At 34.8% G+C, this 23,904-nt stretch overlaps 1 protein-coding gene across 4 annotated transcripts in view; it reads right to left on the bottom strand.

Annotated features, from left to right (window-relative positions):
- The window catches only part of TTC21B (tetratricopeptide repeat domain 21B), a 34,678-nt gene that overhangs the window by 6,300 nt on the left and 4,474 nt on the right, over positions 1-23,904 (bottom strand). For 3 of the 4 annotated variants that reach the window (XM_048309525.1, XM_048309526.1, XM_048309528.1), the window contains 22 exons: positions 23,223-23,345; positions 21,596-21,753; positions 21,118-21,202; positions 19,523-19,621; positions 18,745-18,937; positions 17,725-17,822; positions 17,018-17,218; positions 15,065-15,194; positions 14,463-14,620; positions 13,342-13,566; positions 12,399-12,637; positions 12,019-12,091; positions 10,883-10,993; positions 10,365-10,503; positions 9,753-9,859; positions 8,261-8,449; positions 5,223-5,333; positions 3,997-4,078; positions 3,099-3,249; positions 2,545-2,706; positions 1,956-2,151; positions 55-279 (listed from right to left, as the gene is read on the bottom strand). In XM_048309525.1, the coding sequence (XP_048165482.1) occupies positions 55-279; positions 1,956-2,151; positions 2,545-2,706; positions 3,099-3,249; positions 3,997-4,078; positions 5,223-5,333; positions 8,261-8,449; positions 9,753-9,859; positions 10,365-10,503; positions 10,883-10,993; positions 12,019-12,091; positions 12,399-12,637; positions 13,342-13,566; positions 14,463-14,620; positions 15,065-15,194; positions 17,018-17,218; positions 17,725-17,822; positions 18,745-18,937; positions 19,523-19,621; positions 21,118-21,202; positions 21,596-21,753; positions 23,223-23,345 (3,255 nt within the window). The remainder of the gene's footprint in view (positions 1-54; positions 280-1,955; positions 2,152-2,544; positions 2,707-3,098; positions 3,250-3,996; positions 4,079-5,222; positions 5,334-8,260; positions 8,450-9,752; positions 9,860-10,364; positions 10,504-10,882; positions 10,994-12,018; positions 12,092-12,398; positions 12,638-13,341; positions 13,567-14,462; positions 14,621-15,064; positions 15,195-17,017; positions 17,219-17,724; positions 17,823-18,744; positions 18,938-19,522; positions 19,622-21,117; positions 21,203-21,595; positions 21,754-23,222; positions 23,346-23,904) is intronic. The other variant, XM_048309527.1, reaches the window with a different exon arrangement.

Below are 23,904 nucleotides of genomic sequence, written 5' to 3'. Positions count from 1 at the left end.
CCATGAATTCGAATAGAAAGGTAGTGAGGTTACTTTCAATGTGCATTGACTTACCCTGTTATGACGAAGGCATCGTTTTAGAAGTTCACCTGCCATATCATATTTTGCAGATTGAATATATATATCTGCAAGCAGAAGCCAACTCTTTTCAAACTCCTCTGCATCAATGGGATTCCAGCTCATTTTTGAAATGCGTTTTAACTGATTTCTGGCTCGTGGAGTCTGTTTCAAGATCATGTAGGCTGTGGCCATTCCCAAAAGTGCTGGTATATGATCCTTCTGCAGTAAAAAGTACAGTGACTGCTTGGTACTTTTTAATTTTGATTTTAATTGTTTTTTAAAGTAAGACTTTCACCGGGTATCTAAAAACTAAACTAAAAGCTAAATCTCAGGAAATAAAGTTAGAGCATCTAATCTTAGAGACATGTTTTCCACCTAGTGCTGCAATTATTTCTATAATCATGATAGCCACCAGGTACAAGAAATGCTAAAAAAATCCAAAGGTATTTAATCTCACAAGAAAAGAAATCTGGTACCACTAAGAGCTTTCCTTTTTCTAGACGAATAAATACTTCAGATAAAATCTGGAGTCACTTGAAATTACAATAAAAGTGGTATTTTTCACTTGTAGAAGTGCTTATCAAATATCAGTGAAAGGGACTCTGATTCCTCTTATTAGATGCACAGCTCCTAAAAATTTAATGTCTAAACTGTACGCATCTAAGCTATATATAAACAAACAGGATTCTTAAAAGCCACCATTCTGTGCAAGAGCCTCAAAAGCAAGCAGTAAGAACTGCAGGCACGAGTGCGATTTTTGACACCCTGCCTTCATTAGTAAAGGATGAAAATGGGGCTCACATCTTACAACTGCAACTGCCTCCTAAATGCAGAGAGTAGTTCTATCAGTGGCAAATTGAAATGCTTCTTTCTCCTTCTCAGTGCTCCTGACTCACTGTTGGTATTCTGTCTCTACATCTCTTTCTAAGGTTGTGCTGTAAATACATTTGTCACAGTGGGCTGAAAAAAAAAAATCCCACCAAAAGCTCCTGTTCCACATAATAAGCTCATCCCCCTTCTCACTCAATAGCCACACCTATCATGGATCAATAATCTCAGAAGTCTGAAGAGATTAAAGCTGTATTTTTTACGCAACCCTAGAGGGAAGAATAAATAAACTGCAGCATTCTTCCTACTGGAACTGTCACCACGAGAAAAAGATGCCACATTCGCAGGATCACAGATCAATTCAGTGCAGGATTGGGAAGCCAGTACTGGAGGCAGAGAGACACCTTGTTTGTGATTCTCAGAACTGCCTTATACAGAAGACCAGCATCGGTATACCTGCCTCAGACAAGGTGCAGTTTAGCACATGGTTAAAGAGTAGTAGCAACTTACACATTTTATGGCATTCTGATGGACTAAATCTGTCTACACCTGCTGAAATAAAATTTGTTTAAAGTTGCTGGTAACAGGAATATCCATTATTAAGCCTAAAACTAATAACTACAAAGAGTTATAAAATACTGAAGATTTCTATCATAAGGATGAATTTTAAGATGATGGATAATCTTGTCCTGCAGTCTACATGCTGTCAAATTGCCATGAAGCACTGTAGAGACTTATGTCGTAAGACATGCTGCTGGCAAGCCTGGGAATTAAAAAACAAGCCCAGCAGCCAGATAGCCTACTCAAATTTCATTAACTAGCAATATTAGCATTTAGTTGTGTTCTAAATTTTCAATTCAACTGAAAACTCCTAAAATACATTGTTATTTCAGGAACGTTTTTTTCAAATTTTACATAAAATACTCTTTGATAGGAAAATAATCCTTAGAGCAAATAGCTGAACTATTGCTGAATAGCCACTATTGCTGAACGTAAACTGCAAGACTAGTTAAAAAATTGTAGTAAGTATGAAAGGGAAGAGTGAGGAAATGAGACATGTTACTAACCTCAGCTACAACTATTTCAGTGAAAGTCTTCAGTGCTTGTTCAACATTTGATTTTTGTTTGGTTGCCATGAGACAATAATTTTCCATGATTCGCAGTTGAATGTGACCTTGAATGGTTTGAGGCTTGAGCTCCTTCAGCAGGTTTCCTGCTGTTCTTACAGCCAACTGCACAGACTCCTGCTTCTCTGTTGAATTACTATTATCAGAAAGAAAATGTTCATAGAAGATTTTTTTTTTAATACACACCAGATTAATTACAAGTTAGAACTGCTTCTGTGCTAAAGACATGCCATTTTGTAGAAAAATGCCTCTGGTACGTAGGCATTCTATATTGAGTCTCTTCAACAACAGCAATTCCAAACCCAACAAGCTGTTTGTAACACTGCAAGTGACCAACATTCCAGAGAAAATCTTCTCCATTTTCTGCTTGAGACTCACTTATTACAGTATAGAATGGTCTCTCACAGTAACACAGAATAGTCAAAACATTAGATGATCTCAAAGTTCTAGCATTTAAGGCACATTGTCAAGGGGCAAAGAAGAAGGAGATGACAGAAGAATCCAAGCAATATTTATTTAATTCACCTACCCTATATCACCATCAAGATTTTCAAAGACTTCTCCACCCACAGTTTCATTATCTGGGTTCAAACAAATTTCAATCATGTTGTAGACTGCATTCTGTCCCCAGTCACTGTCCTTTCGAGCTTTATTAAAATGCCGCAGTGCATCGTTAGGTTCACCTGTGTACCTACACGGATAGTTAAAATATTTAAAGCTGGGCAAGTAAAATTCTCTGCTCCAAATTCTACCCAAATCCCAAGAAACCCAAGTATTTAAAAACAGATGACCCAACTGCACACACACTGATACTGCAAGGTTTGAACATACTATTGCAAGAAACTTGGTTTTGCTAACTAAAAATAGTCTGAGAAGTTCTAAAATTTGAAGATAAATCGTATTACATTACTGAACCCAGAAGAACATCCTGAGAGATTCAGAGAAACTGAGATCCTTGCTTAAATCCTGACAACTTAATTAAATCAACACAGCACCTTTACATGATAATGGATGACAAAAAATTGAATTTAAATACATACTACACAGTCAAATAAACCTCATCTTAATTATAATTGCAAGTACCAAAGATACAGTCCTTTGCAGTAGTGAAATCCTGCTTCAAGCTTTGTTCGGGAAGAATGTTTTTCAGCCATTAAAAGAAATCTTGGGACTTCTTCTAATTTCCCAGCTCTTCTTAACAGATCAATTAATCGAGACAGGGTTGCATAGTTATCTAAATACAGAAATAATTAGGACACTGTAATTCTATTTATTTGCTGTATGAATAACTTAAGAAATAAAGAGCCTGCCTTAATTTTTTCACATATAAAAATGAGGTATGATTTAATAAATAAGATATATTGCATAAACTCAAATACAAGAATAAAGATGTCAAGTGATATTTGCAATATCTTTATACAGGTTTTTATAGAAGTATAATTGTATTTCACTTTCAAAAGCACTCAAAACCATTTATTGCACTCTCCTGACTTCTTTCAAAGTCCATTAGAAAGCTTTACATTCATTATAGTACAATTTAAATAGATTTTAGTAGCTTTCTCTCTGGTCACAACTTGAAAATTGCTAAAAAAAAACTTTCTGCTGCCCACACAAGTTTCCTTTATTAGTCTTCAAATAAAATACTATCTTTATATTCATGCACTTGGTCTTTTTAATACCAAAGAAAGTGCTTTACAGTGAACAAGTAAATAACACCCTATTTGTATTTGGCTTAATGTAAACCATGCAAATTGCATTACAGCAAAGTAAATTACTGTATCTACGAGAAGCAATTTTCTCATATTCCCCTACAGTATCTTTATGTTTTATATACAGTAATGGTCTTTGGCTTTAGTAGCCATTATATTATAAATAACACATTTCTTTCTAATGAGGCAAAGAATTTTTGAGCCATTTATTCCTCTGTCTTGTTAGAACTATGTATTGGAACAAATTAAAAGTACCACTGCTATATATTCACCTGGCTTGCGTTCTAGGAGCTGCTGGAAATGAAACACAGCTTGTTCATAATCTTGCTTCCTGAACATGAGATCAGCCATCATCTACAGTATTGAACGATTTAGAGAAAACAAAACAAGATATTACAAATTGTGAGAATATAAAGTAAAAATTATGAATAATGAACTCTGGTTATGTGAAGTGCAGAGCTGAAAATGTAGCTTTAAAGTGCTGCAAGAGTTGCACAAGAAGTAAAATTAGTTGGACTTTTTATTACTCTCTGGGAAACAAACACTATATACAACACACACAGGGTAATAACGAACAGTTACAGGGACACCTTTGCACATAAGGTGAAAATTAAAAGGTAATTAAGCAGTCTGCCAAATCTTTCAAAAAGATCTTTTTACCATTGCATAGCTTTACTCCTAATTTTATTTTCCGTAACTGCAGATTAAGCACATGGAAAAGCAAAGTTAGTTTAAAGTTAGGGAAAAAGAAAGATGGCAGCTCACTTCAGCCGGGAAGGTAAAACGAGTTATTTCATTTCAGTTTCTCTCTACTGATAGGTAGCTACGATAGGATAGATTTAATCACATATTTCAAGAGTGCTATTACTTCTGTTCATGCACCATACTAGAATAAATTTCAGATGTTAGACTGCTATGAGAAAATAAATTATTCCCATCTTGAAATAATTTGCTCCTAGTGTGTTACATCAGAAGTTGCTCAGTCTATTGAGCTGTCTTTTAGGCCAAGAAGTATACAAGTCCCAGACAGGGAACCTGCAGCTGTGATTAAGTCTTGTTAAGTAGGAATATGATTAACTAAGGTTGAATGAGGCTGTAAAATTACCTTAAGTACATAGATCTTTTCTTCTAGAACTTAAAACAAAAATTGTTTTAATATTACTGTGCTAAAAATATATCTTCTTCCTTAAGCTTTAGTCAATTATCAACAGAACATGCACTGAGCCACACTTTAGCCAATCTTACTACTACTACTTTTTCCTCTACTTCTAAAGAAACATTTTATATTGAGATAGAACGGTGGCTATGACTGTAGAAACTTCATATTGAAACATCAGCTGGCATAAACAGAAAACCATTTTGTTGCCATGGATTTTTCACATTATTTTGAAATCACAAGCTGTAGGCTTTCTTAAAAGTAGTGCTTTACGAATATACCATATTGCAGGCATGAAAACTTCAAAAAAAATTGATGCAGGATTAGTATAATAGCACGTACCATCGTTGCTGCTTCATTATCTTGGTCATTCTTCAGCAGTAAGGAACACTGATGCTGACAGGCATCAGTATCGTCTTGTGCAAGATATAAACGCGCAAGCTCCAACATTGCCTGTATATTAAAATATTTAACTGTATGAAATTTAAAGACGAAAAAGTTGGTTCAGTTCTGAGTATCAACCTGATATTATAGGACTTCAGGGGAAAATTGTATCTCTACTAAAGAGAGAGCCGTCTCTGTTGTTTCCTGTGGGCTCTTGGTCAATTAATGCAATCCATTTTCATTCCCTCACCTTTAAAACACACAAAGCCTTTCTTCTTCTGAGGGATATTCTGAAGGCACATTGAAAACAGGGCTGCTCAGATAGTATTGCTCTGAAGACACCAGTATTTTTGTAAGAATAATGTTCTTGGAAAAATATAAGTGAAAGTAATTTTAAATGTATTGAAAAAACCAAATACCTCATTAATATTCACCAATTAATTCTGGAGTACAAGTAAGTTTCAGAAGAAACTATTTTTTTATTTGTATTTCCAACCTACCACATTAAGACTCTGTGAATCCATTTCTGAGAAGCCACCACAGAGTAAATATTGACAAACTGAAATGTACACCAGCCTACATTCTTAAAGCTGAAGTCCCATAGTAGACTATTCTGAATAAAATGCCACAGAAAAGTTTATAAACATGAGTTACCACAGATTTAATCAAGTTTTTTTTGAAGCAAACAGAAGGTAAACTGATCACAAAGCAAAATTAGCAGTAGATAAACAGTCAGCAATGTCACTCCTACTTAAAGGTGTTTTGGTTTTGTTTCCAAAAGAGAGGCATTTATAATTGCATCATAATTCTTTCGCTAGTTACACTTGTGAAAGGCACTTCTGAATCAGAACAGTGTTTTGAACATCCTGTTCAGGACATGCAGTCTACTTGCACAGTTTTTAACAACTGTTTTCTTCCTACTTCCTGTTTTGTTCATACTCAAACATATACCATGTAATTCTGAAACAGAAAAGCAGGCGGGTAAGCACTGAAATGATACATAAAATGCACGCATGTAAGAACTTTAACTATGAAAGCATTCTTTAAGCTGCCGTTCTTATGTGCACAACTCATAATACCAAAAAGCAGTCTTGGAGTCAAGGAATACTTGCTGAAAAAAGCCAGCTAAATTGGAGTTCTACACTAGATTCCAGTGAGTAGAAGTGGTCTCTAAATTTTCAACTCCAACACAAACAACGATACTATGAAATTATGTGCACAATGCAATCCGTGATCTACTTCAAGTCTCCATGTGGAAACTGCGTTGCCTCTTACCTGATCGGGTAAACAAAGGGAGGGTACGACCTACCAGATTTACTCATGTAAAACAAAACAACACAACACAACCCTCCTATGACATGGAGTGCAACCTGTTCACATTTACCTGAATAAATCGTTTAATGTAGTGTTTCAATCCATTTTGGGCTACTTTGGCTAAAATATAGAAGATTTAGTTCTGATGAAACAAGGTACAGACAGCTTTAAAGAAATTTCCATTATTTCTATATACAATTTTAAGGAAAATAAAACTCTAAAGGCACCAAGAAACAGGTGGATTTTAACAGCTCAAAATTTTATTTTGTAATCTAAAAGAATTCAATTCTAATCTTGTACTAGAGATGTTTTTAGAAATGGAGAGAAGAAAACAAGTTCAAATCTACTGAAACTATAAAAATAGAGATAACTCCTTTATACTTGTGGATAATAAAATATTTTGCTTTCATTACTCAACAAGTAGGCAACAAGTTATTCATCAGAAATTCAGACTTCGATTTCTAAGATGTCACTGTATTCTGTGTTGCTAGCAAAGTAGGATTAAAGCAAAAACCTTCAGTAATATCTAACAGATATTCACTACAGATGTCTACATCTTGTAACAATGGAAATCTCTCAAAAGTATGATTTCAGCAAGAACTGAAGGGAAATGCCATGCTGGCATTTCAGTGCTGGTATGAAAGACAAAATAAGGCTTTACAAAAGCCACAGCTGTACCTGTACCATGACAGGCAATCTCTTTGCTCTTAAAGGTGGAATGGAGGAAAACATTTTAAGGATGTTTTTATTACTTTTCCGATGTATTTTTTTCTCCATATCATTCTTAAAAGTTGCCTTGAGCAAAGTCTGTCTCAAATACGCTGACTTAGATTCTTGGAACCATAACACACAAGTTCAAATATTAAAACTAGGTGATAAGCTGATAATTTGGTAATTTAGCAGCTGGCGCATGTGACAACTATTCAGTAACAACCATCAGAATAAGAAATCTTCACATACACCTAAGTATATACCATAATTATGACAGAAAATAATGACAAATGAACAAAAATTGTATTTTATTTATTTTTAATCTAAAAGAAAACCTCACTAAAGTTGACACTTAATTTTCATGCTCATTATAAATTTCTTAAGACTTTTGTTTCTCCCTCTCTTATCTCCAAAGCCCAGGGCTGTGAAATGATAAGAAGGAAGAGGAGGATAAAAATAAATCCAAATTTACCTGTATTTATCAATCCGTGGGAAAGAGACAGTGCAGAGAAGAGAGAAGCAATAAAACAATCCTGCTCAAGAACAGCAGTATTTTGTGACTAAAATCAGAATCCTACCAAGTCCAGATAAAAGTCTAAAACTGCTGAAGCAGACAAAGAAAAGACAGAAATTGTCTGTCTGACCAAAATCACTGGGAGTTCATTTCAGAGGACCGGCACCAAGCAAGATTGAAACAATCTGCATCATTACTGGTACCTGAAGACAGGCTCACTGTGAGTGCATGCAGACACCTCTTGAGTCAGGAGTTTTTGTAAGAGACAGAAGTTAGCAGTACATGCAAGTATTCTATCATGATAAGCAAAGAAGGAGAGAAACTTCAAGGTTCTATGTATATCATGAAGCAGAAATAATTGCAAATTATTCTATTCGGTGGATAATTGGAAAAATGTTTTGCTACATCTAAAAACTGAATGGAAAAACAATGCAAAATAGTCCGAGGGAGAACTGACCTTGTTATTGGTTTCACAGTGAACAAGGGCTTCTTTGTAAAATTTAATTGCTTTTTCATAGTTTCGCTGGGCTGTCGAATGTTTTGCAATCTCAGCACAAATCTCAGCTGCTAACTGTTTCTGTGCAGGAACTGCATCCAGCTGTTCTACTTGAGCCCGTTTAAGCACTCTGCCTTGTAATTCCCGAGCCTGGTGTGGGGAAAGCAGTGAGCAGTCAAAAATTGTCAAAGAAATTAATTTGCTATCATCTACTATAAAACGGTGTACTTAAAATTTTTTAAGAGAAGGAAGCACTAATACTATTCTGCTTCCTACACCCCCACCATTTTGCCTAGCAGGGAATTAGAACTAAAACACAAAATAACATCTGAGGAGAACTTCTAACATCTCTCTGAAAACCAAGGGAAGAAGCCTTTTTAAGATGCAGCAACATGACCGAGCAGTTAGTCCTGCCGAAATCAAAATGCAGGTGTTTTTGTGTAAGTGAATGTGGCATGAAAAGGAAGAGGAAAATATTTCAAAGAGAATGGGTACAAGGAAGGACATTTTCGAGGGCAGTAATAAAAACAACAAAAAAAACCAAAAGGACAGAAAGTTTTTTGAAATGTGATATAGTGAGAAACCTGGAAGAACTAAAGAAGTAAAGAAAAGAGTAAGAGAAGGAGACTGCTTAGGGGGAATTTTACGAAAGGAGAATTGGGGAGAAAAAGTCAACTTTGAGAAACAAAAGAGTACATTATAAGGAAAAAAGAAGTAAGAATTTAACAAAGATAAATCCTACTGATATTGGTATTTAAACCCTTACATATAATTACGTTTCTAACCAATCTGCAGACTTGTCTTGCTGGTCAGAAGATGCTACCAAGGCTTACCATTTCTGTTACCTTCACTTTCACAGTGGAGGTATAAACGGAACAGAATGTACTGACCTCTTGCTAAACCTTTTTGTTGAGAAAGCATTTTCTAAGGGATTAAACCTCTAGCTTCCAACTTTGTTCTTTCAAGCCTCAGTCTGAGGGGATAATACTGAACTCCAGAATGAACAGATCTTATTATTGCTATTTAATACTAATACTGCTGTTTAGCAGTACAACAAAATGACAGGTATCCATTGAAAGCTGTTCCATTTTGCTCTGTGAATGGTTTTCAATGCTGAGTTAAAGATATGTAATCTAGCTGCCCTCAAGGCCAATTTAATTTTCACCTGATATGCTAAAACTATGCTCCACACACAAATGAAGGCATAGTAAGGCTCCAGGCTTGCAGTAAAAGCCTGCATTCTGACCTAAAACTCAGATAACACTGCTTGCAAAAAGCTCAGACTTTTTAGTGCCTTATGTACTTCACATTTCGCAGCAGTCACTGGTGCTTTATCATAAACTCATTTTCCACATTCACACGAATATTATGATTAGAATATGGGATGAAAGTGAACCTGGAGTAAACACGAGGACACTGAGTTTTCATGGGTACTTCTGGTTTTCCCCTTTACCTGTTGTAATGAAACAATAGCTCTGTCAATCTTCTCCATTTTGCTGTAAATTTTTGCCAGAAGTACCTGGTAACGTACATCTTCCATCAGAGAAGACAATTCATTAACTGTAAGAATGACATTAAACAAACATTACTCTTGAAGGAACTGACATTAAAAAAAGACATTAAAAAAAGACTTTGTTTCATTTTAAGACAGAAGAGAAGATTTTAAAGTACATGGGGCAAACTGTATTTACTGCTAATTATTTTTCCACACTAGAAAAATCAAGCTGTCTTGAGCATGACTATTAAATTAGCCAGATCCTCAAAGGCTTAACTAGGACAGGAATACAATGTTAAATCAGAGGATTTTTTTCAGTAAGAAGTAAACAAGATGGAAAAGCAACATGCTCCTGCAAAGCATGGAAGTGATACAGTGACATAAGAAAAACTTACAGAATGGACTACTAACAATACTGTTTCTCTATTCAGATAGCCACAAAGGTTAATAAATGTAATTAAACCACTGCAAATAAAGTGCACATGAACTCGTTTCCGTCTTAGAATCATGCAGAAAACACAAATAACAGTAGAAATTGTATGTTTTCCTGTGAATTAGTAACAGTCCTACCAGGCTCATGATCTAAAGCTTGCTGAAGTACTTTTTCTGCCTGTTCGTACTGCTTCAGTTTCATTAAAAGCTCAGCCAAATCATAGCAAAGGAAGTTTTGTTGACCATTTCTCACTGCAGCCTCATAGTAACCGATTGCCTTGAAGAAGAAGCAAGAATTTGTGTATAATTTGAAGACAAATCTTAAAGACAACAACCTTGTTACTTAGGTACTTAATGACATGTTGTTTAGAATTTTCTTTACTTTTTCCAATGGAGAATAATAAAACATCGTTTTGAGTGCAGGCCCAAACCCACTGCAAGTCACCAGAACTACAATTCAACAGATTTGAATCCACCAATGCATGGATCCACCAACTGTGCCTTTGGCCAGATGCTCTGAAGGGAATCTACAAACTTACTTTCAGGATACAATGTCTGTTTTAGCACTCTGAAATATAATATTTTACCCAACCTGTCAAGCAAAGCCCACATGTTAACACAGTAGTCAATAACCTAATACAGTACTTATAGAATACCTTTGAGTAGTTATGTGTTTTGATTAGGGCTTTTCCAATTTTACTTGCTAAAGATGGATCTTTTGGATTTTTCTTCAAGGCCTGTTCATAGACTTCTATGGCTTCATCAGGCTTCAACAGTAAAATATAAACATGTGTAAGTCAAGGATTGAGATAAAAACTGTATGAAGAAAACAAAATCTGGTAACAACTCCAGGAATGACTGCCAAGCACTACTGATTCATACGCTCCAGTACTTCTGAGAGAAGAATGGTGACTATAAAACTGCAGGAAGTCTAAAGCCCGTGTAAATCAACATTTTCATGCTAAAAAAAACCATGGAGAGAACTTGGCAAACAAATGAGTTTGAATAAATTTCGTTCTTTTTTCACTGCAATTTCTCTACTACTATCTGCACTAGTTAACAAAGAGGCAAACACATTACTGTTGGATCACCATCCGTTTTTCTCCTCTAGCCACGCGACAGCAGATCAAACAAATTCTACTTTGCGTGATAATTCTCCATTAAGGAGAAAACTACATGCAAACATTAATATACAAACAACCATTAATTACCTACAGATCTCCAAACTAGTAATCTAAACTATCAGTTGCATGTCCTAACTCAATCTATTTTTTCAACATATGAATTTAAATGTGTAGCCTTCAAATTCCTATATCCACTTGACTACATTGTCTTCTGCCAACACTAAATAGTATTTCCAGTTCATCAAGATAGTGAAGGATGCAAAAAATGTATAGGAACTACATAATTTAAAAATTTAAGTAAAGCCATCAGCATGAGAACTAAGTTACCTAGAATTATTCAAAGTTTCAGAACACTTCTAAACATCTCCTGTTTCTTTGTGATTTTAATTTACCTCTCACTCTGTTAGTCTTATGAGACAGTGTTCTTCTAGAAAACATTCCCTCCTTGACTTTCACCAAGTAAGCTTATAGAAGAAATGTATTTTCAACAGTTTTTCTTTTAATTTAAACAGCTATGTAGTAGTCAATATTTTTTATATTATTTTACATCCTAAAGCAGTTTCTGTTTGACAAACACCGATCAGTAAGAGTCAGCATGACACAACGTTTCAACTAGACAAAGTCAACAAATGACTCAAATATTCCATTCACCTCTAGCAAGCACTTACCTCTTGAATATTCATGTATGCATCACCAAGAAGAAGCAAAGTATGAGCACTTGGCAGTTTTTCTACTAGGTCACTGGAAACAGAAGACAAAACTTGCTCAGTATTTAACATGTCAATACTGGTATCTAAACAAGAGAAGGGCACAACAATTTTATCCTCTGCAGATTTTAGTTTTTATTTCTGAAACTAAATAAAAAAAAAAAAATGAAATATCTTTTCAAAGTAAGACTTCCAATTATCATTTTAAAAGTTACCACATTTACTCAAATGAATTCATGTCACTAAATATTTCTTATTTATTGCAGTAGAAAGAAAAAATGAGTTCATCATGCTATCAGTAAACATCTAGGCAACTATTTATGCATACCACAAACTCTTACCTATAGCAGGCGGCATATAACTTCTTATCTTTCCTATACTGGAGATAAATATCTGCCATTTTTTCTTTAGCTTGTATGAAATAAGGCTGTTCAGGTGTAATATTTCGGAGCATAGTCAAGGCATGTTCCACATCTCCTTGAGCAATTGCCAGATCTGCATTTGCAATCACAACTCTTAGTTCCTCAGGAGTTCCAGAAAATTCATTAATGGCATCTTGGATGACTATAGCAGCTTCATGCTGCAAATGATAAAAACAATAGAATTAACTTAGTTCCTGTTGTTGAACAGCCAAAAGTAAAGACCTCATGAAGACATAGGCATTATGCAAACCAACCAAAAAAACACAAAAAATCCAGACCATAGTATCCACTTGTTTTGCTATAATGTTTTTGATTCTTTAAATATAACTCCTGTGATACAGACTACTAAAAAAAGTTTTAGTAGAGAAAATTACATTTGCGTTGCATATATACAACTTCAACTAGAGAATGTCTTTAGCACTTTGCTCTAACAGCTCCTGCTTTGAGCAGGCTGGCCTCCAAACCACAGGACTGTATGGCTTCTCTTATATTCTTACACATACGTAGTGTCCTACTGCTTATCCAGACACAGCTGATAGTGGGGATGCTGCTACACAAAGATGTGACCCAAACTACTGCTAATAGCATTATGACAACAAAACAGGGATCTACATCCCAGAAAATGAACATCAACAGTATGAAATGGTTTATGTAGTCTCAAAACTGAGCACCTGCAAGGAGGTTTTTTTTCCCCGCTGTACTTAAGTTCTCAAATCAGATATTCACATGTTGGAAATTTCACTAAGTAAATCCTCTTGGTAAAAGAAGTGATGGCTTTCTATTCTGAACTAATAGAAATGGGAATGGGAAGAGGGAATTGTTTTCAGGTGTGTTTTGTATTTTAACAAGCTTGCCATCTTACCGGTTCTCCATTCAAACGATGAGCTTCTACCAACTCAAGGAACACAGACACACGATCACTTGCATCAATTTCAATACTTTTTCCTTTTGTTTTTGAGAAAGCTGTAGGTTTTCTCATTCCAGGCAAATTCCTTGCCATCTGTAAGGTTTTAATAGCTTCTGATATTTCTCCCACCTTCTTTTGGGTTTGGGCCTTAATTAAGTGATACACAGGATGTTCTCTCACCTAAAAAAATATAAAGAGTTTCTAAATTTTACTTGATGTGAAGTATTCATACCCCTTGCAAGATTTGTTTTAATATTGACTTTGGTTTCTTTTTTCCTCCAAATATACACAAATTCAATTTCAGAAATTTAATGATGAAAATATAAGAATTTTCAGAATATGCAAAGTAGTAATTTAGTAAGTTTTTAATTACAAAGAAAAACTATTACAAGGGATGAGACTTTGGGATAGAAAAACATTCACTGCTGCTTTATTTCAGACTAGACTGAATTTTAAGGTATTCTGAGTGTCTCCCATGCTGCTGTGTGCACACTTCACCAGGCTATTGACTGAAAGAAGTATACAATCATTATTTGGCACAAGTCCTGCATGCCATTCTTCACCTTTATAAAACATACTTCACATGAAAATAGAAGTCTGTAAGGAAAATATAGCTCTGTGAAATAGCAAGGACCTCAATTAGGTACCTAATTAATCTTCAGCATTCTTGTATCACCTGGAGGAAGAAAGCAAGATGGGACACGCTTGCAAAGAAATGGTAATTTTCAGGTAAGTGGTCTCAAGACACTTGGGCACAACTCAGACCTAATTTGGGGTGTGTGTACAGTGTTCCCAACTCTCTACTAATCCTACATAAAGTTCCACTGATGTCAACAAATCAAAAATCCCATACAGCCATGTATAAGACACATAAAGTAAAATTAGTGAGGTGTTAGTTTTGTCCTCATTGTCATTTCTTTGATAAATATTCAGATACCACATTCACATAAACATTTAGACATTAAATTTGTGGTGGAAGAGTTATACAAAGTTGAGCTGAAAATTATTACATACAAAACCATACACCTTCAGATGACTGACTGAATAAAATTATTTGATTCTTTTGTTCAACTCACCTCAAAATTATAGCTTAGACAAAGTTCTAAGGACTGAGAACATAGTTTGGTATTGTTTTGAGCCAAATACACCTGGGCCATCAGTAAGTGTGCATCTGCATAAGAAGGGCTCCTTTCCAGACAGTAATGTAGATTATTTTGGGCTGCTTCAATATCCCCTAGGAAGTGGGGAAAGGAAGGGAAAGTGAAAAAGCAGTTGATATGAAATACAGAGGTTATATATGTAGCATTTTTATTCACCTATTTTTTTTTAAATAAATGTCAGCATCTAGTGAATAAACTCATACGAAGTATTTTAAGGTTATGACATGAAATCAAAAGCAGGTCAAAGGTATGATATTTTCCCATTGTTCCATCTGTAAATCATTCAATAAATTAACTTTTTGGGAAGAAATAGATTAAAAAATACTATATTTATATGTCTGTACCATTAAGATACTCTTATATAAATGACAAAAAAGGGAAGTGCAAATGTTCTTCACTTAGCTGTAACATATTGTTCTGCAGTGAAAGAAATATTCATTATGTGTCACAAGTATGAAATTAATTTTTTATATTAAATAAACTAGAGGCGGTTAACTAACCATTCATATAACTATTACCTGACAAGTACCTCACTTTTGCAATTAAAAAGACAGCTTGTTGAAGACCGGGCACAGTTTTTACAACAGTTTCAAGAACTGAAGCACAGTGCTTGAGAAGGGGTGAAGGAGACTGTCCAGGACTCGTAGGCTAGGAGCAAAAAAACAAGTAAGCAATACAAAAAGAACCCCAACAAACTAATAAAAACCAGCATTTGAGTCAACAGGTTTTAGATTTAGATTTCATTTTAAGTCTGAGCTTCACTTTAAACTCAAATGAGCATTAACAAAGCCTTGTTATTTCATTCAGTCCAAGCAGCTGTCATTGTGAAGCAATAGAAAAAAAAAAAAATCTTTGAAATTTAAGGGGGCAACTGCTTGATATCAGCAGGAACATAAGACAGTCTCAGAGACTTCAAGGGTCACAAAACACTTTAGACCTGACATAAGCAGAAGAGTCAGGCCATAAACATTCTGAATTACCAGGTCAACTCATTCAACACAGCAGTACCATGAATTCAATTACAAGAAAGCTGAAGCTGAAATGAATGATGAGAAGATTGGGAAGAAAAGGTTCTGGTCCTGTCATGCCTACCCTCATCCCACACCACAGAACATAACCATATTGCTAGCAACAAACTGAAAACAGCTGCTGAAAAATATCTACTTTCATGCAAACTGCTAGCACAACATACCACGTTTTAGTTGCTCTTTATTATAAACATTATTCATTTCCTTCTATTACTTTAGCTAGTTGCTAACTGGTTTATACATTAAAAGAGGAAAAGGCAACCTAAACATCATTCTGTCCACAAACAGTATTTCCACAGGACGGGTGTCCTGGAGAAGCAGCGATCTCCAATACCAAAGTGGAAGCCTCCACCACCTAGCTAACTCCTCACTTTCAAACACCAGACAGTCCTTTTTGCAATAGAGATAAAGGAAACTTCAGCAAAAGCCTGTCTTTTCTTCTAAAAATCTTTTTATGAACAACAATTCAGAAAAGCAGTTTTAATTCCAAATTAAAACCCATCATTGCCATTCAGTACTTCTGGAACGTATCCCAGGGAGGTCTTCAGATGACAAAGTCCCTCACAGAATGACACTTCTTATCATCTCCATCTGTGACATGAAAATGTCACTGCTACTGATGTTTTAGACTTTCAAACACTATCATTTTCTTATAGACAGTGAGGCAGTTCATAGCAACGGAAAGCTACTTGTTTTCCTGTTAAGATTTTAAAACTCTACATAAACATATTTATGGAAAGGGTCTATAATTAGGCTAGAAATAATGACAGGATAGCAGAAGTCAGCTCCCAGCTATTTCAGAAGAATAATCTATTTAAGGAAGACACTATTTAAAGAAACTTTAAATGGGTTTCTTCTGCCTTAAAAGATGTCAGTTCCCCATTCAATTTATTAAGTTCTACGTGCCTTCATTGCCAAAACTAGAGCACACAAATTCAGCCACGGAAAATTAAGCCTCCTAAGCAAGTGAGATTTTTCAACAATAATAATATTATTAACAATAATATAAAAAGGCAGTATTCCACTGATTTTTACCAACACACAAAAGAAGGAATTTATATACATTGAAAAGATATCCTAAGCCAACAAAAATATCATGAATAGGGTGGTCAGTATGAACATCCCAGTTTCACAATGAGATAGCTCTATTCACTGTATCATTACAGTTTCCTAAGAGATACTAAGACGGTACAACTACAGAGTGCATGGAATAAATATCCCAAGTCTCCTCAGATGTCATTACTGCCACTTGCTCACATCACAAAACATGTATTTTTATCATTACTTTGACTAAACAGTGGTGTAGTATCTTAAAATGTACTCTTACTTCAAATAAATTCACATTTTAAGAGGGAAAATTTTCTAATCCTTTGCTTCATGATTAACTGATCTCAAAATGAAGTAATTCCCATTCTTAAACAGATGTCATCTACAGCTGCTTACCTGTGCTGGGCAAAAATTAAGATATTCTTTAATAATTTCTAGCAAGAAATCAGGGTTTAGTTTCTCAAAATATTCCACGCCAAGAGGAAATCCATGCAAAGATGAAAAGTGAGTATCCAGAACATCATTCAATAAAGCAATAACTTCTTCTTGTCTCTTATGTTTTTTCATAGCTAGGACTGCATGCAAGAAAGACAATTCCTACAGAAAAGAAACAAAAACACAAAACCCCAAACATTCTGCATATTCCAGATACATTTATCTGTTACTCATAAAATACTACATAATTATTAATGTTAGCCACTTCTTCTTTGTATTTAGGGATATTGTAAGACATTTAGTATGTTGTAAAGGACACTTGATGATTATTCTACCAATTCATTCCTTTAATTTGTGCAAGAACCTTTACATTTGTCTGATCACAAAATCCTGAAAATAATTAATATTTGTCCCTCCTTCACATTTCAAACATCTTCAGAGAACAAACACAGCTAGAAAGTGATGATATTTTTGCTCTGCAAGCAAACAGCCTTGTGTTGCAAAGTTAAGCAACACATTAACTTAAGTAGGAAGAAAAACAGAAACTTAGACTTAACAGTAGTCCATTAAGAATGCTCTACTCAAGTGACTGAAATATAGAACACGTCATAGAAGGCCACAGTTCAGATTGTAATCAAAGTATCTCAATGAAGAAAGATGTCTCCTACCTCAGATTTCCCAATGGACTGTTGAATTTCATTAAGAAACTCCAACTGCTGCTCCGCATCTTCTAATTGACCTTGTATTAGCTGACAACGGATAATTCCTGTAACACATGGGAAGATTTCACTGCCAATTCATCTTCCTAGTCAAGCACATGCTTTCTTTTCCAGAATTAACTTTTTCTCTCAACCTCTTCACAAAGCAGTGACATGAAAAGAAAGAACAGATTGAGACTTATGGTAATGCAAATTTTGCATACTCAGAAAAACCACGGGTAGATGATACATGATTGATACATTAATATGCTATAAAGCATTTAGAAATAGTAAATCTTCAAGTGGTTCTAGACTAAGCAGAAGCACCATAAAGTCTGGCCTCTAAATTCAGAAGAACTACAAGAAGGAAAACAACCTCAAGCACACACACAAACCACTCCTGCCATCTAAAGTTTTAATATTAAGGCCATGGCATAGTCAAGGAGAAAAAAAAAATACAGGGAGAAATCTGTCAAGCAAATATGACATATTTACTCTCAATTTTTTTGACACAAATGGGACTTATTATAAAGTGGGGTTTTTTTGGATGTGACACATACATCCAAAGTATGATATTTTGACTTGATTATGGTTTTCAATCTAATTTGGACACAAATGACGACACGGACAGCTTGTTCTATCACCTGCCCTTGGTTTTCTTATTTTTGTAGTGCCTAAGAGTTCTCCAGTTCCCAAGCACTATAGAAATAAAAGAAAAAAATAAGTAAAATACAGCAAAATGCCTGTCCCTACTATTACTTTGAGAGCTCTAATTTAGAAGAGAAAAGATTCATTTTTCAAAAAGGAAGACCAAAAGACATAGCCAGTAAGGAGACACTGGCTACAAGGAAGAAAGCACACCATGAATCTGAAAATACAACCTAGTGCTCCTGTTCTAATAGTTCTAGATTTTCCTACTACCAGTAATAGGAAAATTTGATCAAAAAAGCATTGTCCAGTAAAAAATCAAAAGGAAGTGTAAGACCTTACCAGTTAGTGCAGAAACACTTGTTTCATCAAGTGTCATAGCAGTCTTGTACCATTTTAGAGCTTCTTTCACTTTCCCTTGTAAAATCATTTGGTAGCCAAGTTCAGTAGCAAATTCTGCATTGTCAGATGCCAAATCAAATGCTTTTTCAACTAATGTCTGTGTATGTTGAAGGATGAGCTGGTTCCGGCCACACTAATGGTAAGAACAATCTTTAAGCCTTAAGTTTTTCTTAGTTTTCGGATTCAATTAGACAAACACACTGAATGTAGCCAGATCAGTTGAGACAACATCTCATGTAAGAATAAATTAGTCTGTAGTAAGTCTATAAAAATTGTGACATTAAAGTGGGATGGATTCAAACATAAATATATAATACCGTACAATAAGGAACAGTTGCTTTGAATGCTTCCTTACAGCAATTTTTGATAAATACAGAGCTTAAAGAAACCTTCACTTCCAAGGTTATGTGATTAACCTTATCAGTTTCCTACAGTAAGAATATGGTAGGTGAACATTTGAGAGTATTTTCACTGTTTCTCACTTAAAAGCAAACAGTAAAACCATTCCTGAAAGGAGATGGATTAAGCATTGCAATTCATACTGAATATAAGGCTTGAAAAATGCGGTTACCAAGGCTACAAGAGTTAATCTATTTCAACTGTCCACAATTTTCTACGTTTTAGTAAACATTTAACATTTGCCTACCAAAAAATAGAACAAACCCAGGATATGTAGATAGCTGTATGCTGCTTAAGAAAAGAAAAAAAGCATACTCACTGTTCTACTGAAAGCTAAAGCCATTTTGCAGAATAGCTCAGAATTACGTGGCTCTAATCTATCCAGTGCCTTAATTAGGTCTCCCAGTCTTGCTGAAGCCTTGGAGAAAAAGAAATAATATAATAAGTAATAGAAACAATTAACAGATTAGGACAATTGAACAATTTTCACTAAAAACTAGCCACATTTTTACTATGCACTAATACCTTGAAATACAAAGTCAGAGGTTTTCAGGGCAAGGAGTTAGACTTGAGAATTCCTAAGAAAATACTTTGGGGTAGTAAAGTGACAATAAAGCAGACCATGTGTCATTTATCCATGCTCCAAAAAGGTGAAAGACTTGAGCTAAGTCTGATGCAACAGAGGAGTCCCATAAAGCAAGACAGCCTGAGGAATTTGATCTGTGAATCCTGTTGGGACTTCAGTGTAATAAAGACACACATGCTCAAAAGCAAAGCACTTCCAAGTGCTCAGACTTTTAACATTAGCTTCTCAAAACACATAAGGGGATTTTCCGGGCATACAGTAATAAGGTACACAGGTTTTTTTAATATGATTTTAGATGCAGGCACCTGAAATGTGTAAATCAAACAGGCCTTGAAATTTTTCCCTAGACATGGCTCTTAGTTACATGCGACATTTTACCCCAGAATCTTCACTTAACACTCTACTGTGTCCAGCAAGGTTCCTTTCGGATGGCTTCCCTGGAGTGAAGTGAGCAATTCTCACTACTTCTCCATACTTCCCATGATTGTGCATTAGACTTAAATTTGATTATAAGTAGACTAATGACTGAGTTCTTTGTAATAACTGAAAATGTGTTAAACAAAGTCAATACCTTTTCTTCTAGAACTTGAAAGCACCTACAACACAATGAGAACATTTTTTTTGCTAAATTTTCACGTAAATTATACCAGTATTTTTGCATAATGAGAAAAAATATAGAATTAATTTTTGCTGCCAATTTAGATCAACTATTTTAAAACTTCCTTAAAAATGGCACAAGCGTCGTACATACAAAATACATGCATATATGCCTGTGCAAAACAATGGATTTTGGGAGTGGAAGGAAAAGTAGCATAGGATTCTTAGAGCTGAAAAAACCCCACAGTAATTGTCAAAAAATGGTGAACAAAACACAGGTGTAACAACTGTGACCTACTTCCCAAAAATCTATCACTACAAGACCTCATTATTTCCCTTATTTCAATTAATAAAAGATTTAAAAATAATGGAAGGCTTACAATAACTTATGAATTTATCAAAAGAGCAGTAAAACAAAAAAGATCACTTCAATGATTCAAATCAACATGACTCAGTTAACTGTCCAGATCACATTTCTGTTTGGCTTGACACCTGTTCTCTGGAAAGATGGAGGTTAAAAATTATCTTTTCCTTGGCATCCAGAAAACACCCCAGCAATAAGCTGGAGCAGCCATTCAAATCAGAATAGGTGAATATACCTCCTGCAGATCAGTGCAGCACATGACCAGACAAAGTATATGAGGAGAATACATAAAGAAGATAGCCTTTGTAGGAGCTAGATGCCACATGCACTATGTTTTGCTCAACGTTCTGCTAATAAAAAGACTCACCTCAGATATATTTCCTTCCCTGCACAGATGATGCAGAGCCTCCATTCTTATGGCTTCTAAATTGAGGGGGTCTTTCTGCAATAGTCTAAAGCCAAACAAAAGGTGAATATAAAGAAACCAAACCAAACCCTTGCTCAATCATCTATTTTATCCTAAACCAGGAATAGAATAACTTGTATTTCGCAGTCATTTTACATCATGGATCAAAATGAAAGCACAGCTCTTATTTCATGCCTATATGAAGAAAGACCCTCTTCCATCCAAAACGGATTCATGTATTGACGTAGTATCCTCACAGAATTGCAAGGCTGGGTTCTAATAAAACTTAATTCACTTGAAATCTATTTAAAAAAAACTGATGCAAGTAATTCAGATTCATTAACGATGAATGGAAACCTATCTACTTTTGTTTCAAAGTGTCCTTAGAGTGTAAACATGGCAAGAAAATAATTTAGTAGTGTGCTACTTCATACTCAACCTATGTGCTGTTTCAATTGTCTGCTCCCAGTCCTGCAAGGCTAGTTGTAGCTTCATTTTCTTTATGAAAGCAGGAATGAAGTTCGGGAAGTTTGCAATTATCTGGTTCACAATTTCCAGAGCTCCTGAATAATTCTGTCGAACCTCAAAATACTGTGCCTAATGGAAGGAAAAGAAGCCATATCAAAAGCCTGTACACTCACACAGGTGGGAAGATCCAGAAGTTCTTTCATACAGAAATCAGGAAAAAGAGCTAGGGAGACAAAACTCTTTAGTGAAGTAATAGTTTTACCTCAGTGTCAATGACAACTAGACACATTGCAACATTCAAATAGCAAAGGATGACGTGTAAAGCCTGGTGTGTGTGGTAAGCACTCTCTAACAAAGGTAACTGCAGTATTTACAACTTACTAGTCAGTTGCAAGCAAGAAAAAGACAGACATAGCTGAAGAGTAAAATTGTTTTATTAGGTTTCAAATAACTTTGTATGAAGTATCCCACAATTTTAGGATATTTAACACAACCCACTGATAAAACATTTATTCAAGCCCTGAGGGGTATGTAAAAACCCACACTGAGCAGGTAACTATTGTTGCCAGAATTAACAATTTTCTAACTGCAATGTGATTTGCAGGGTATTACAGATACAAAACTACTTCAGAAGTCAAGTATCACAGATTTAAATAAATTCAACTAGAAATAAATTTAGGACTTAGACCCTGTTTTGCTTTGATGCTTTGAATTTACTTACCATATTCCAGGTAACTGTATGTGTGTCATTTTATTTCATCTTTTTAAGACAGAAATGGTGCAAACACAGTAGCTTCTGAGAGTTAATTTCTTAAGCCCTAGTGAGATAGCTGCCTGTCTGAAACTTCATTACAGTAACTACATTTGACATATACTGTTAAATCTAATTCAGTGCTCCACATGCAGCCAAGCACACACACCTAACCAAATACTATTGTGCACACTCTCCTCAATTCAGGATATTCTTCTAATATTCACTGAACAATTTTTCTACATTTAGCTTTAGAATGCTAAACAAACATCATGTTAATGAGTAACAATGTCTGCGATATAAAGTAATATGCTCTGAAACAGAAAACATGTAAAGAAAATAATTCATGCCACTCCTTTAATGAAATATAATCATTGATGATTCTATGAACACAAATGAACACATGAAACAAACTAATGACAACTTAAAAGGAGTGTTAACACTATTAAAAAAAAAAAATCTCACTATAGTGTTTAACTACTATTTTCTGGCACACAGCAATTCTGTAATGTGCATAGGTGTCCCATGCAAAAAGGAAGAGACCACACATTTTTAAATTTTCAAGTGATTTGAAACTCATTTTGTATATATAAATACATGAATAGAAAGGTTTTCTTGCAAGCATAGCAAAATCATAACCACAATATAAGTTTAGATTGATTGTATTTAATCTATACCTTTATTTTTACATTGGTGTCTAAAGAACCCTAAAGTACCTACAGGGTCTGAGCTGTATTTCTATTCCTTGGACAAGCTCATTATGCACTACTCTTCTCAGCATCTCTCTGATCACTCTACAAGACTAATATGACATCAATGAAGATTTAAAATAATGAACTAAACTTACTTTACCAAGCAGTGCAAAAACATCATTGCCTTCCTGCAGTGCTTCATCAAAGTATTTCAGAGCTTTTTTAATGTGAGTTTCTTTCCCACAGGTGAGATCAAGCCATGCTTTCAAAATTAACCCCTGTGAACAAAATACAAATTGGAATTCTTTGCTAACCAGGTAATAGAAAATTATACAAGATACAATAAGCAGAAATAACCTAAATAAAGGACTTATAACTACTTCAGAGACATAATTATAACCACCCTTTAGCATAACCTAAAACTTCAGTAATTTATTCCAGAGTTAAATTAATAAAATAGTGCATTTACTTACAGAAATAGAAAATAACATCAATGGCAACAAACAAGTCTAACATATTCAGCAGTCAGAACAAAAACTCACAGAAATGATCACATTAGACAGAATATTTTCTGTAACATTTCTGCACAATGTTTTCTTAAGATAATGCTTATATGAGACACTGAGAAACATACTATGCTGAAAGAAGTGAGAAAATTGAGGTTTTTCTTCTACTTCCTGACTAAAAACATGTATGTAAAAGACAAAATTCTTGACATTTCTCAAATCCTCAAAAGTATTATTAAAAGAACACCCAAACTTTTAAAAGGTGCAATGTGTCTTTTCCTTGAAGAACTTATTACTTGTAATGAATGAAATTTATTTCTCTTATGTGTTT

The sequence above is a fragment of the Corvus hawaiiensis genome, chromosome 7 (genome assembly GCF_020740725.1).
Source record: "Corvus hawaiiensis isolate bCorHaw1 chromosome 7, bCorHaw1.pri.cur, whole genome shotgun sequence".
Taxonomy (NCBI): domain Eukaryota; kingdom Metazoa; phylum Chordata; class Aves; order Passeriformes; family Corvidae; genus Corvus; species Corvus hawaiiensis.
This window is presented reverse-complemented; position numbering and strand designations above follow the sequence as displayed.